Source organism: Bufo gargarizans, chromosome 5, assembly GCF_014858855.1.
Source record: "Bufo gargarizans isolate SCDJY-AF-19 chromosome 5, ASM1485885v1, whole genome shotgun sequence".
NCBI classification, from domain to species: domain Eukaryota; kingdom Metazoa; phylum Chordata; class Amphibia; order Anura; family Bufonidae; genus Bufo; species Bufo gargarizans.
Window position 1 is genome coordinate 93,725,329 of NC_058084.1, and position 14,926 is coordinate 93,740,254.

The 14,926-nt window shown below is 46.8% G+C and overlaps 1 protein-coding gene across 1 annotated transcript in view; it reads right to left on the reverse strand.

Annotated features, from left to right (window-relative positions):
- Positions 1-14,926, reverse strand: part of RP1 (RP1 axonemal microtubule associated) — a 659,535-nt gene that overhangs the window by 313,920 nt on the left and 330,689 nt on the right. The window contains exons 30-32 of the mRNA XM_044295389.1: positions 5,724-5,878; positions 5,317-5,395; positions 4,198-4,279 (exon numbers count right to left, since the gene is read on the reverse strand). Coding sequence (XP_044151324.1) covers positions 4,198-4,279; positions 5,317-5,395; positions 5,724-5,878 — 316 coding nt within the window. The remainder of the gene's footprint in view (positions 1-4,197; positions 4,280-5,316; positions 5,396-5,723; positions 5,879-14,926) is intronic.

Consider the following 14,926-nt stretch of genomic DNA (forward strand, 5'->3'; position numbering starts at 1 on the left):
GGAAAATCTGCCAAAAAAGTGAAATTTTGAAATTGTATCTCTATTTTCAATTAATTCTTGTGGTACACCTAAAGGGTAAACAAAGTTTGTAAAATCAGTTTTGAATACCTTGATGGGTGTAGTTTCTAGAATGGGCTCATTTTTGGGTAGTTTCTATTATGTAAGCCTCACAAAGTGACCTCAGATCTGAACTGGTCCTTGAAAAGTGCGTTTTTTTTTCAAGATTTGCTTCTAAACTTCTAAGCCTTTTAACATACCCCAAAAAATAATATGTCATTCCCAAAATGATCTAAACGTGAAGTAGACATATGGGGAATGTAAAGTAATAACTATTTTTGTAGGTATTACTATGTATTATAGAAGTAGAGAAATTGAAACTTGGAAATTTGCAAATGTTCCCAAATTTTTGGCAAATTTTTTATTTTTTTATAAATAAAAAAGATTTTTTTTTACTACATTTTACCAGTGTCATGAAGTACAATATGTGAGGGGAAAACAATCTCAGAATGGCCTGGATAAGTCAAAGTGTTTTAAAGTTATCACCACATAAAGTGACACTGGTCAGATTTGCAAAAAATGGCCTGGTCCTTAAGGTGAAAATGAGCCCGGTCCTTAAGGAGTTAAAAGTTAGGAAAATCCTTTTAACATGGTTAGCCTGAAAAACCCTGATTTTAAAACCACACGCACAAAAATAGCTTTAACCCTAAAGGCCCCCATACACATTACACATTACTGTGAGCAGGTTTGACCAACAGCCTAAAGTATATGGGGAGCTCCTCCCCCAACAGATGATGTCAGAGAAGAGAACAATTGGGCAAACTTAAATTTTCTGCCTCATCCTTTTGTTCTCCCAGGATATAAGCCATCGCCAAAAGTGTCTGAAGCAACTTTCTTCTCCTTCCCTTACTGCCCTGTGGGTCAGCTGTCAACTACACCAGGACTACTTCAGGAGGTAGTGGCCTGGTTAGTTTCCTGCAGCAAAGTCCAGATCTCTGTATAGGGATTATAGAGTTAATGCCAGGGGACTGCTAGGTTAACACCCTTAGGTCTAGCCCAAACTCAAACTGGTTAGGTTAGTTGGCACAGTCCACACCCACTGTCTGATACACTCACCACTGAATCCTCATACACATTCGGCTGAACTGAAGTAGTATATGTATGGGGCAGTTGGGAGCACAAATGTTCAGCCAACAGCTATTGAATGTGTATGGCCGGCTTAAGGCAAGGGTATTAAACTTTCAGCCATATGCACTATCATTTTCTTTTTGTGTATGATACAGTGACTGAGAGTACAGAAAGTTTCTTACCCTTGCTTTAGGTTTAGAGGTCCTGGAATATATTTTTGTGTACAGTAAGTGTAGCATTGTCAACCGAGTATGGTAATGGACCAAGCAGTCTGTAAGTGCGGGGATGGTGGAAAATTAATATTACTATTTCATAACGGAAACCACTGCTGGATCCATTCTACTGGTGTGTGGGTTATAATGAGGTCTATCGGGTCCTGCTGTTTTAATGGTAAAAATAACGCTGTATGCTGCTGTAACATCTGCTGGAACCTGCATTCAACGTAATTGTGAACACAGCGTTGTGCATGGAAAGGTTTGTTATTTTAAGCCTGTACTGTACATTAACATTTAGAGCTTGCAGAACTGTGCTAATGGTCAAGTGGATTGCCTCTGAAAGCTGATGTCTGTCTAATCATAGAGAGCAGAGGACCTGATGCCTGCTCCTTCTGTGTTGTACCAAGGTCAAAATTTATCAGAGAAGACAAAGCAGTAAACCAGCAGTGGGGATTAGAGATGAGCGAAGCTTTAGAAATTTCAATTCGGCTGCTTCACCGAATTATTTCGTCACAAATAATTTTTGTAAGTAGCGGGTGCAATGACAGGGAGCTGCGATAGCGCCACTCCCCATCATTGTACCCCTCAGATACATGATCACAGCATCTGAGTGTAGCAGTACAGTGTAAAATTTACATTAAAAAGAATTAAATCATACTTACCACCACCATCTTGCTTGAAGATCTTGTGTGAAAACTCACACGGCCTGAGATGACGTCATCACGACGGCCAGCGTGGTGACCTTGTACGTCACCATGCTCAGGATTTCGGCCAAGATCTTCAATCAAGATGACGGCGGTTGGCCCGTCGTGAGCAAATAGGGGTAGTAAATATGATTTTTTTTTTTACACTATTTCGTTGGATTCGCATTACTTTATTGGATTCAATTTGCTAATCTATAGTGAGGATTGTCAGTATTGGTGGGGGCTAGTGGACAAACATATGGGCCTTGTGTATGTAAAATGGGCGGCCGCACCCCAGGGCCCTCTATCGCGCCCCAGGTGTAGAACATGCCGAGTGGTATAGTGCAGCCCAAAATGCCTATGTGTGTCACGGTGCTCCTACCTGGATACGGCTGGACCCTAGACTTTGGCTCTGATGCAATAAATAGGGGGAATAATTGAGGGATTGAGTAACAACTTGAGTCCAGACCTTGAGGTGAAGTTCTCCAAAACGGTTTACAGGCTTTGTCTTGGCTCCAACAGGCTTTGGCATTAAACTAGCAGGCAAACTCAACTCTGCTATATCTCTGTTTCTCTCTGACTCTGCTGTACTGACAGGCTGGCTGTATAACTCAGCTTCTTCTGTATTCTGCACTTCTTCTCTGTAGTCTGACTCTAGGTTGTGCCTCCTGAGGCTTCAAGCTTTGGCCTCCATGACTAGCAGGGCTTAGGGTGCTCTGGCTGGCATGGGCATGTCAAGCAGAGACGTGCCCCTGCACACCCTTCCCCTGTCTAGGGAAGACCAGACTGACTCTAACTGGTCCCCACCCTTCCTGCAGGAAGTAGGACTGGCCCACTTCCCTACAGAGGGGGGTAGAATGGAATGGAAAGTTTAATTTTATTTAAGTACAGCTCCGTCATATTTCTGCCACCTGCTGGTGAACTAGGTATATTACATGAACATAACAGTTGCAAACAGATTAGGAATGCACAGTGTATAGGACCTGGACAACAATGCATAGGATGACATTATATTATATTCTTATGTTATTCTGATTGCCTGATTGGAGTCAGGAAGGAATTTTTTATTCCCCTAAAGTGGGAAAAATTGGCTTCTACCTCACAGTTTTTACTACCTCACTTTTTGCCTTCCTCTGGATCAACTTGCAGGATGACAGGCCGAACTGGATGGACAAATGTCTTTTTTCGGCCTTATGTACTATGTTACTATGTTACTCCTGGTTTTGTGTTCCAAAACTACATCAAGAAACCTGACCGTGTGGCCACACCCTTATGGAGTTACTTCGCATGCAAATCGGCATCAGAAATCCAAGTTTCAATTACAGTTCTCCCTTAGAATCGATAGCAGATTTGTCTTTCACAAACATTGGCGAAAACTGGCGATTCTGGCTGTAATTATCCACAGGATGTCCTGGAGAACAACAAATTAATAATTTTGTCCTTTCTTTTGTCAAGGAGCCGTTCACAAATGTTTGGGTTTTTATACTACAATCCTGGCCAAAGGGACACGAGCACTCTTCGGATTGCCCTTTGACACTGAAATGCGCTGGAATCTATGGGGGTCATTTACGATCAGAAATACGCCTATATTAGGTGTATTTCTGGTGCAGATTGCGTTGCAAAGGTTATTTGCACCGCAATCTGAGACTTTTCTCCGCTCACGTCAGGTCTAAAAAAGAGAGCGTGGAGTGGGCTGGGGACAGCAGGCCTGACTCATTCATCATTTTTTACGCCCGTTTTAGCCGTAGAAAATGGTTTAAGGAATGGTCAAGGAAGCTGGCTTACATTTAGACCGTTTCTGGATAACTTCGGAATTTCAAACCGAAAGGCTGTTTGTTACCAGCGGCCACCATGCATTTACCCATAGCCATAGATGTCACTGTCAGTCTGACATTACTAATGCTGTCTTGATGGCGAAGAACTTAGGGTTGGATACAGTGCTAGGAGACCAATTGAGGCACTTTTAATTCTAACCGGATTTAGTCGGACATAAATTGAATTCGATGATAGATTTTTGTGAATCCGACCCAAAAGTAAGTTCAAGAAATTCACTCATCTCCACTGGCAAAGTTTCCTTTGAATAGTGAAGTTATATTGTATTATTTTCTGATTAAATAAGATTATTACATATTTATAGAACAATTTTTGTTATATCGTGGTGTTCTATTACATACCTGCTACATGGAAACAGAACGCTGTGATTATTTCCGTCTTCTTCATATTGTATAGTGACTTTATCCAAGAACCAACCGTTTCCTGGGTTACAGACGGTAAAACATGCAGTTAATTTATAGCTGCCATTCCCAGTGTCAGAATGCTGCAATTTAAGTTTATTTTTATTCTAACTTAAAGGAGTTGGTCAAAATGGTAGGCATTTATAATCATTTTGCCATTTCGGAAATTTTTGGCATAAAAATAGTCACAAGACTAAGCATGTGTGCCAATATTTTGTTGCACAGGCATTTTTATGCCATCCTCGCCAACCGGCAGGGGCAAGAGAGTGACAAGGGCATGGAGAGTGACAAGGGCATGGTGGGCTCCGAGCCAGGGTCGGGAATTTGGCTCTGGCAAATTTACAATCATTTACACCTGAAAACAGTAACAATTACTCCAGTCAGGGGCTGGAATTGTTTTTACTCCAGACGCGTGGCTGGCTAAAGGTGTGCCCAATTTATGCTGGTCTGTGTAAAAGACCCCCTATTTCTTTTTTTAACACGTGTTAGTAACAGAAAATACTTCGAGTTCCTTTGTTACTAAACCATTGGCGATGATTTCAGATGGTTTTAATTGCGTTCATTCTAATGGAGAGTCATGTGACTAGTGCTATTAGCGACCTCTATTGACTACTGTGTAAAACACTGTGTGTGTGCTAGTATTTAGTTTATTGTTAGTCAATGGAGGCTACTGCAGGACAGACTGGACACATGACCCTCCATCAGTGGTCATTTTGAGACCAAAGCACAACGTAGAGGAGGTGCCGTGTAATTACAATCGCTCCATCCCATTAGAGTGAATGGGACTAAAAGTTAAAATTATAATGCACCTCTGCTGCGAAGGAGATGGCACACAGGTAAGTATGAAGAGGACATAGCGATTGCATGAGTGACGCTAACCCTCCAAACAGCTGATTGGTGGGGATTTTGGGAGCTGGACCCCTGCCGATCGGATATCGATGACCTTTCCTGTGGACATGTCATCAATATTAAGCCACTGCACAAGCCCTTTAACCTCCCATGATAAGGTTTCGATTTTTTTCTACATAGCGGTCATAGTCTATGTGCACCATTGCATACCATTTTTGCTTCCATCACAGTTTATGTGGATTTTCTGCAGTGTCCCCAATGAAACTGCTTGAATACAAAATATATCAACCTAGAAAGAGATTAATACTTGAGATTTATTATTTTTACTTAAATACAAAATGAGTTAATAACTTTTGATGTGGTTTTATCTGGCATATTACAGACATTACGAAATTAAACCATATTAACCCACAGTATCTTAAAGATGCTAAATGCTAAACATAGAGATAACCCTATTCTCTGTACAGGATGTAGGAAAAACTTCTTAGACGTTATCCCTGAATAAAGAGCCAATATATAGCTGCTGATTGTAGATCTGAGATCATTCTCTTCTTAGATATTTAAATGCATAGCCTTTAAGTTCTTATTATTTTTAGAAGATGCTAAAATAATTTTACCTGTCCTTTCTGAAATTTCGCAGTTTGGAACTTGGATTTATGTAATTTCCGTTTCCCAGAATCCCCTCTGGTACCAAAGACATTGATATAAACAGAGGATTCAGCATCAGCATCAGATATGTCGCCTGTGTAAACTTGGATTTCATAGTCCAGTACTAAGAACAAACAGATGAATATCTTTTTAATATAATTTAGATGAACAATATGGGCCGATGCTATGATCACCATCAGTTCAACAATTTTAGTGGTGGAACACACCATCATACACTGGTATGCGTTTTATTAAAACTAAAATAACAAAAAAACTGTCCAATCAAGGCATCACAAGGTATTCTATTGTTTAATGTATCCATATAGAGAGTAATTTTGAAAAGCTTACAAGATATTAGAAGATATTACATATCAGATGCATGAATATGCCTTATATTCTTTCAGACGAAGTTCATAAGGTTGGTGGCATAACAAGCTCTTCCAATATCTAGTCTGCCAGTCAAAATTATACAAGGTAGAAATTCTTAAAGTTAAGGAGTATCAGGGAAAACAGACAGAGAGATAGACTGATAGCTAGAGATATATAGACTTAAAGATAGACTAATGATAGATAACTAAAAGTATAGATAGATGATTGATAGATACAGTGCCTTTCAAAAGTATTCACCCCCCTTGAATTTTTCATGTTTTGTTACATTACAGCCTTAAGTTCAATGTTTTGTTAATCTGAATTGTATGTGATGGATCAGAACACAATAGTCTAAGGCTACTTTCACATTAGCGCTTTTTTCGGATCCGTCATGGATCTGCAAAAACGCTTCCGTTACAATAATACAGCCACATGCATCCTTCATGAATGGAACCGGTTGTATTATGTCTTTTATAGCCACGACTAATCCGTCTTGAACACCATTGAAAGTTTATGGAGGACAGATCCGTTTTTTATTTTGCCAGATTGTGTCAGAGAAAACTGATCCGTCCACATTGACTTACATTATGTGCCAGGACAGATCCGTTTGGCTCCGCTTTGACAGGCGGACAGCAAAATGCTGCAGGCAGCGTTTTGGTGTCCGTCTCCAGACCGGAATGGAGACGGATCGGAGGCAAACTGATGCATTCTGAGCGGATCCTTTTCAATTTAGAATGCATTAGGGCAAAACTGATTTGTTTTGGACCGCTTGTGAGAGCCCTGAACGGATCTCACAAACGGAAAGCCAAAACGCCAGTGTAAAAGTAGCCTAAGTTGCTGAAGTGAAATGAGAAAAATATATAAATAAAACTATTGTTTAGAAATAGAAAACAGAAAATTGGCATGTGCGTATGTATTCACCCCTTTTGTTAGGAAGCCCATAAAAAGCTCTGGTGCAACCAATTACCTTCAGAAGTCACATAATTAGTGAAATAATGTCCACCTGTGTGCAATCTAAGTGTCACATGATCTGTCATCACATATACACACCTTTTTTGAAAGGCCCCAGAGGCTACAACACCTAAGCAAGAGGCATCGCTAACCAAACACTGCCATGAAGGCCAAGGAACTCTCCAAACAAGTAAGGGACAATTTTGTTGAGAAGTACAAGTCAGGCTTAGGTTATAAAAGAAATCCAAATCTCTGATGATCCCCAGGAGCAAATCAAATCTATCGTAACCAAATGGAAAGATCATGGCACAACAGCAAACCTGTCACGAGACGGCCGTCCACCAAAACTCACGGACCGGGCAAGGAGGGCATTAATCAGAGAGGCAGCACAGAGACCTAAGGTAACCCTGGAGGAGATGCAGATTTCCACAGCAGAGACTGGAGTATCTGTACATAGGATGACAATAAGCAGTACGCTCCATAGAGTTGGGCTTTATGGCAAAGTGGCCAGAAGAAAGCCATTACTTTCAGTAAAAAACAAAAAGGCACGTTGTGCGTTTCCGAAAAGGCATGTGGGAGACTCCCAAAATGTATGGAGGAAGGTGCTTTGGTCTGATGAGACTAAAATTGAACTTTTTGGCCATCAAAGAAAATGCTATGTCTGGCGCAAACCCAACACATCACATTACCCAAAGAATAACATCCCCACAGTGAGACATGGTGGTGGCAGCATCATGCTGGTGGGATGGGACTGGGAAACTGGTAAGAGTTGAGGGAAAGATGGATGGTGCTAATTGCTAAATGCAGGGATATTCTTGAGCAAATCCTATACCAATCTGTGCGTGATTGAGGCTAGGACGGAGGTTCACCTTCCAGCAGGACAATGACCCCAAACACACTGCTAAAGCAACACTTAACTGGTTTAAGAGGAAACATGTAAATGTGTTGGAATGGCCGAGTCACAGCCCAGATCTCAATCTAAAAAAAAAAATCCATCCAACTTGAAAGAGCTGGAGCAGTTTTTCTGGACAAAAATCCCAGCGGTAAGATGTGGCAAGCTCATAGAGACTTATCCAAAGCGACTTGGAGCTGTGATTGCTGCAAAAGGTGGCTCTACAAAGTATTTACTTTAGGGGGTGAATAGTTATGCACATTGACTTTTCCTGTTATTTTATTCTATTTAATGTTTGCTTCACAATAAAAAAAAAAAAACACCTTCAAAAGTTGTGGGCATGTTCTGTATATTAAATTATGCAAATCCTCAAACGATACATGTTAATTCCAGGTTGTGAGGCACCAAAATATGAAAAGGGGGGTGAATACTTTTGCAAGGCACTGTACATATTCTAAATTTTTCAAACCAGCACCTGCATCTAAATACTTTTGTAATTGTCTGTAATTAAAAAATGTGTCTAGCCAGTGATCTGTTCAATAAAATGTCTCTGTACAGCGCCACCTGCTGTTTGTTCTTCTCCTTATTTTATTTCCATCTCGCCGATCTGGTCGAACATGCTCAGTTTAAATCTTCAGCTGCCACCAGCCATATGTTCTGTTAGAAGTTGTGGCAGTTACAGGGAGAGAGCTGCAGCAGAAAGGACATGCACCCTGAGCTGCCAGCCAGAAGATAGATGATAATCTAGCAGAGCAGTTCGAGCAGAGAAAGATAGATAGTTTGATAGATAGATAGATAGATAGATAGATAGATAGCAAATATTTACTAGTTACTTCTCACATTAAATACAAATGTTTTATCTGTAATTCCTGTAGTGTTACTGTAGTGTTTCTTATGTAAATTATTATATTTGACTTTAGAACATATGGAAATAGTAAATGAATTAGAATTTGCCCCAGTCCTTTCAAACCTCTCAGAAGATGACAGAATGTGAACATGTATAGCAGGCTGGATTCCCAGCCTGCATTTGTGGGAGGGGCGTAGGGTATTTAGCCGGCTCACGCCCTCCCTCTGGTGTCGGCATCGTGCAGTGCTTCTCGGATTACGGCGACGTCATCCGAGTGCGACTTCCGGTTCCGGCTTGAGCGACGAGGCAGAGGCTGCGCGTCTCCCGTGCGGCGGTCGCTCTTTTGGTAAGTGCCTTCAGCGGCTTCCCCGCCACGCCACATCTCCGGGCGCCTACCTCCGGCTCCGCTTCCACCATCAGTGCGTCTCCTTGCTGCAGCGCTCGCCCGCGCACCATGCCCCGCACCATCCTCTGCCTCCCCGATGCGTTCCACGGTGGAACGCATCGGCAGGCACAGTCACGGAAGCTCCACTGCCTTCCAGGTGCGTTCCACGCTGGAACGCATCGGCAGCCAATCTTCACACCAATCACGAGAGGTGCCTTCCCTTACCAGCGTTCCCCGGGCTCCATCATGGGGGCACACGGGGGGCACCCCCGGCTCCGCTTCCACCATCAGCGCTTCTCCTTGCTGCAGCGTTCGCCCGCGCACCATGCCCCGCACCATCCACTACCTCCCCGATGCGTTCCACGGTGGAACGCATTGGCAGGCGCAGTCCCGGAAGCTCCACTGCCTTCCCGGTGCGTTCCACGCTGGAACGCATCGGCAGCTGAACTCACACCCACCACGAGAGGTGCCTTCCCTTACCAGCGTTCCCTGGGCTCCACCATGGGGGCACACGGGGGGCACCCCATTCCATCATACTGTGCTCCAATACGGGAGGCACACCATCGCTCACTCCCGGTTCCTCCACCACGGCATCTCCCACAGGTGTTTTCCACGCAGGGTCACATGTCCAGGTCAGAACAAGCTGGGCAGGCACCTCGCGAGGATGCCGTGGCCGGTCGGCACGGGCACCGGGCACGGGCAAGGAAAATGTCCGCTCCTGTTTTAGTTCACCTTGCCGCCATCTTTTGTCCTTCCAGGCACGTCCAGGTGGTTTTTCTCTTCCTGTCTTGCACCAACATGTTTCTCTCCGTGTCTCATCGCCTGTCACGTCCAGGCTCACTGCCTGTCCAAATCTCCTGATACGTTCAAGTTCCATTATAGGTCCGGTTGCCTGGTATGTCCGGGGTCTGTTTTTTTTTTTTTTTTCCATAGGTCAAGGTCTCCGAATGTCCAGGATTGCCTCCACACCCTCCTGACCGATACGTTCAGGTTGTTCTGTGGGCCTTCAGCCTGACACGCTCAGGTTCCGTTTCGTGCCTGTTTGCCCGACACATCCAGTTCCCGTCTGCATGTCCGTCCACCTGATACGTTCAGGATTCCGTCTTCGTGTCTGTCTGCCTGATACGTTCAGGGTTCCGTTTTCATGTCCGTCTGCCTGATACGTTCAGGTTTCCGTTTTTCGTGTCCGTCTGCCTGATACGTTCAGGTTTCCGTGTTCGTGTCTGTCCGCCTGATACGTTCGGGTTCTCTGTTCCGGGTTTTTTCTGCCTGATACGTTCAGGTCCTCGTCATGGCCTCTTACTGGTCAATCCTTCGTCATGTCCTCCCTCCTGTTACGTGTGGTTCATGTCCCGTTTTGGTCAGTCAGGTTGGTGACCTGTTCATCTTTTCAGATTCATTCTTGGGGGCGGCACCTCACTTCTCGTCACTTTCCTTCCTTACTGTCCTGTTCTATCTTTCTCCCTCTCCACAGGGGCACCTATCACGGTCAGCTCAGGCGTCTTCATCTGTCTCGTTTGGGGCCCGTCGCTCGCCATTGCCATCACGCACGGGTCATGTTTCCTCACTGCCTGCCACTTTGGTCAATTCCACACTGGCAGCCAGTTGGGGCTTCGTCTCCAGACGCGTCTCGGCTCTCGGTCGTGTTCAGGGCCCGGCGATCTTCGTTCGCTTGGTCACGCCAGGTCATGTTCACCACTACCTGATACGCTCAGGCCGCTCGGTTTTTTCGTATTTTTTCTTTCAGGTCGTCCTTCCATCGCCTGGTATCGTTTCAGCGTTTTCTTACGTTTTTGGCCTGCCACCTCCAAGGTTCCTTTCTTCCGTTTCATCACCATGTAAGTTTCGTCTTACCAGCACATGTTGGGGTACCTCTCCCCGCAGGTACCAGATAAAAATTGTTTTTTTCCTCACTTACCAATCTCAGATTTGCAGGGTGTGAAGTTCACCCTCCTCACGGACTTGCCCGAGTTTGGTGCAATTTCTCCCAGGTTCCCAAACAATTTTCCGCTCCAAACCTCCTGAAACTTCAGGTAAGTTTAAAAAAAAAAAAAAAAAAAAAAAAAAACAGAAGGGTTGCACGAGGAGTTGTCAATTCACGTCAGATCCGTCCACAGGGTCCGGTTTTTCTTTGCGCAACATGTCCCACGTCTTGGACATTGAGGACTCGATGTCCATCCCGGAGTCGGCGGTCTCCGAGGCAGGCAGCCGCGCATCTTATAGGCATTGGACCATCCCCAAGATGATCGCCGAGCTGAGGAAGAAGGGGATCCGCCACTCGGCATCTGCACAGAAGGCAGAACTATATCGTCTGCTCCTTCCCGAATCTCCCGTCACTCCCGAACCTCCCGGAGCCTCCGAAGAACTGGTCTCCATGTCGACCATCCAGCTCTCCCTGACCCAACTCCACGCGACCATCAATAATCTAGCATCTTCGATGTCGCACATTGATTCCAGGCTCCAGGCCGTCGAGAGCAAGATCGCTACGCCTCCTCCTCCGCCAGAGCCCGAAGCCGTTCCTTCTACTTCCCAAGCCAACGTCCCAGGTACAAGTCTGGTCTCTCCGGACATCGCCCCCGCTTTCTTTGTGCCAGAAAACATCAGGCGGGATATCCTGGCAGGAAATGACATAAATCTGGCCGCCATTCTAATCTCTACCCATGACACGGTCGAGAACCGGACAATCGCCTGTGGTGATGTATCAGTGGTGCTGAGGTCCAAGGATGTACGCCTCAACAAGAAGCTGTCCATCCCCGAATTTTTGCTGACCTTCAGCCTGTACCGGGACATAGTCTGCTCCATTCATCCCCAACGCAGGGCAGAATTAGACACATACATGTACAAGGTCACCGAGCTGGGTTACAGATACGGCGGCACCGCCTTCTACGAGTATAACCGGTCCTTCTCTGCCAAAGCGGCAGCGGCTTTCCTCCAGCACCAGCATGTCACCAACTGGGCGGTGTTGGATATGGAGATCTTTTGCAGGCACTTCGCCGGGCAAAAATCCCCTGCCTGTGCCAGCTGCCAATCGGTCCTCCATTCATCTGATTGGTGCCCCCATGTCTCGAACCCATCCTCGGCCAGGCCCACGTTCAGCTCAGGGGCGCAGAAACCCAACCCCACCACGGACAAACTCGGTCGTCCCATCTCTTTCCTGGGAAAAAATCAGATCTGCAACAACTTCAACCTGGGTTTTTGCAGTTATGATAAATGCAAGGCTTTGCACGTCTGCACCATCTGTTTCAGGGCCCATCCCCAGTCCTCCTGTTCCCAACGCACGTCAAAGCGCTCCTGACTAGGCAGGGTCAACGTTGACCTATTACTTTCCCTCCTCCAACAACATCACGATCCCAGTTTTGTCCGATTTCTCACACAAGGTTTCTCGGAGGGTTTTCATACCGGGCTAGTCACCCTTCCGCAGATCAGTCATGAGTGCCCCAACCTCCTCTCCTCGCTGGCGGATCCCGGGGCGGTGGACGCTCTATTGGAGGCAGAGTTGCGGAAGGGGTTCATGATCGGTCCTTTTGCGGAATCCCCGTTCCCCCTGTACCGGGTCAGCCCCATAGGTCTGGTGACAAAAAAATCATCCAATAAAAAAAGATTAATCTATGACCTGTCTGCTCCTCATGCATCCAGCATCCCCAGCCTAAATTCTCTGGTTCCGTCGGACGAGTTCTCTATGCAGTACTCGTCCCTGGATGAGGCCGTGGAACTCATTCTACAGGTCGGGGCAGGAGCGTGGCTGTCAAAAGCGGACATCGCGGATGCCTTCAAGTTACTGCCTATCCTGCCTCACCTGTGGAAGTTCTACGGCATCAAATGGAGGGCAAAGTATTATTTTGCCACCCGCTTGACGTTCGGGTCAAAGAGCAGCCCCTGGCTCTTTGACCAGTTCGCCCAAGCGCTCCATTGGCTCTTGGTCAACCATGCCCACTGCCCGAGGGTCATCCATTATCTGGATGACTTCCTGCTCATCGAGCAGGCCGTACACGCCCCGGACAGGTTGGACAGCCTCCTCAGCCTGTTCAGCCGCCTGAACGTTCCAGTGGCTCCAGCTAAGGTCGAGGGCCCCGCCAGGGTGATCACCTTCCTGGGCATCACCCTGGACACCATCAGGATGGAGGCCAGCCTCCCCCTGGACAAACTCAATAAGTTAAAGGACTCTGTGGCCAGGCTTGTGGGCACCCGCACGGTGTCAAAGTTGGAACTCCAGTCTCTTTTGGGGTCCTTCAACTTTGCCGCCAGGATCATGCCCCAAGGCAGGTCTTTCACCGCCGGCTTGCTCAGACTCCTCCCAGCAGCCTCAGATCAACATGCCCTCATCCACCTCGGGCGTGACGCGCTGGCGGATCTGGCCATGTGGTCTCTATTTTTGTCCAGCTGGAACGGCATCTCCCTCTTCGTTCCTCAGTGGGACGAGGCCTCCCCCCTGGTGTTCTCCGATGCTGCGGCTTCCCTCGGTTTCGGGGCCATCTGCGGGGATCAATGGTTTGCGGGTCCCTGGCCCGCGCAGGTCTCCTCAGACCAAGAGGCTGCCAGGTCCTCCCCCCTGCTCGAGGTTTATCCCATCGTCGCAGCCGCTCTGGTCTGGGGGCAGTCATGGAGCAACAGGCCAGTGTGCTTCATGACTGACAACCAGGCGGTGGTCGACATCCTCGCCAGGGGCAGGTCCAGCTCCCCCAAGGTCATGCGTCTGGTCCGCAGGCTCACCTGGCTGTCTCTTCTAAATAACTTTCGTGTCATCTGCAGGCACATAGAGGGCAAGAAGAATACCGCGGCCGATGCTCTGTCCCGGTTAAATTTTAATTTGTTTTTTCAGGTTATGCCGGGAGCACGGAGAGTCGGGATCAACCCTCCGGGGTTCGAAGCCCTGGTCATGGACTAGAAGAATACATTTCCGCAGCCCACGGTCTCATACGCAAGTCTCTCTCGGCCAATTCCGCCCGGAACTATTTAACAGGGTGGAACACCTTCAGGCGTTTTGCCCGCCTTCACCCCAGGGGGGGCAGGGACAGAGTCTCCTTCGTCCTGGCCTTCCTGGCTTACTGCCACAAGGAACTCCATCTGTCCCACAATACCATCAGACTTTATCTAGCGGGCATCCAGCACCACCATATGATCAGTCACCCCAATCATGCCTCCTTCTTTTCTTCACAGGCGGTCAAGGCAGTTCTGAGAGGCATCCAGAAGCTCTCTTCCCCTCCCATACCCACCCGACAACCAGTCACAGGGGAATTATTCCAAAAAATTTCTGCCGCCCTAGATGGTAATCCCTTTGGCCCTTTTAGAAGCTTGATCCTCAAAGCCGCTCTCTACCTCAGCTTCTATGGGTTTCTCAGGCCGGGGGAATTCTGCTGCACCTCAGCCCGGAATCCAGGACCGGTCATCAGCCAGCTCCACCATAGTTCAGACCACTTCACCTTCTCTCTACCTTCCTCCAAAACCTCCCAGGTCGGTCCACCGGTACAGATCGAATACTTTAATTCATGCAATCTTTGGTGCCCAGTGTCCGTGTTCAGTCAGCTGCTTTCCTCTCTCCATGACAGAACTCCCGATAGCCCCCTACTGCCATTTCCCGTGCTGTCACTGACATCCGCGCAGTTCATCAGGCATATGCGTTCCATAGCTTCGGGTCTGGGGTTCCACGCTGCTTCCATTTCCGGACACTCCTTCCGAATCGGGGCCGCATCGGCAGCCTCCAAACATGGTGTCCCCGCTCACGTCATAC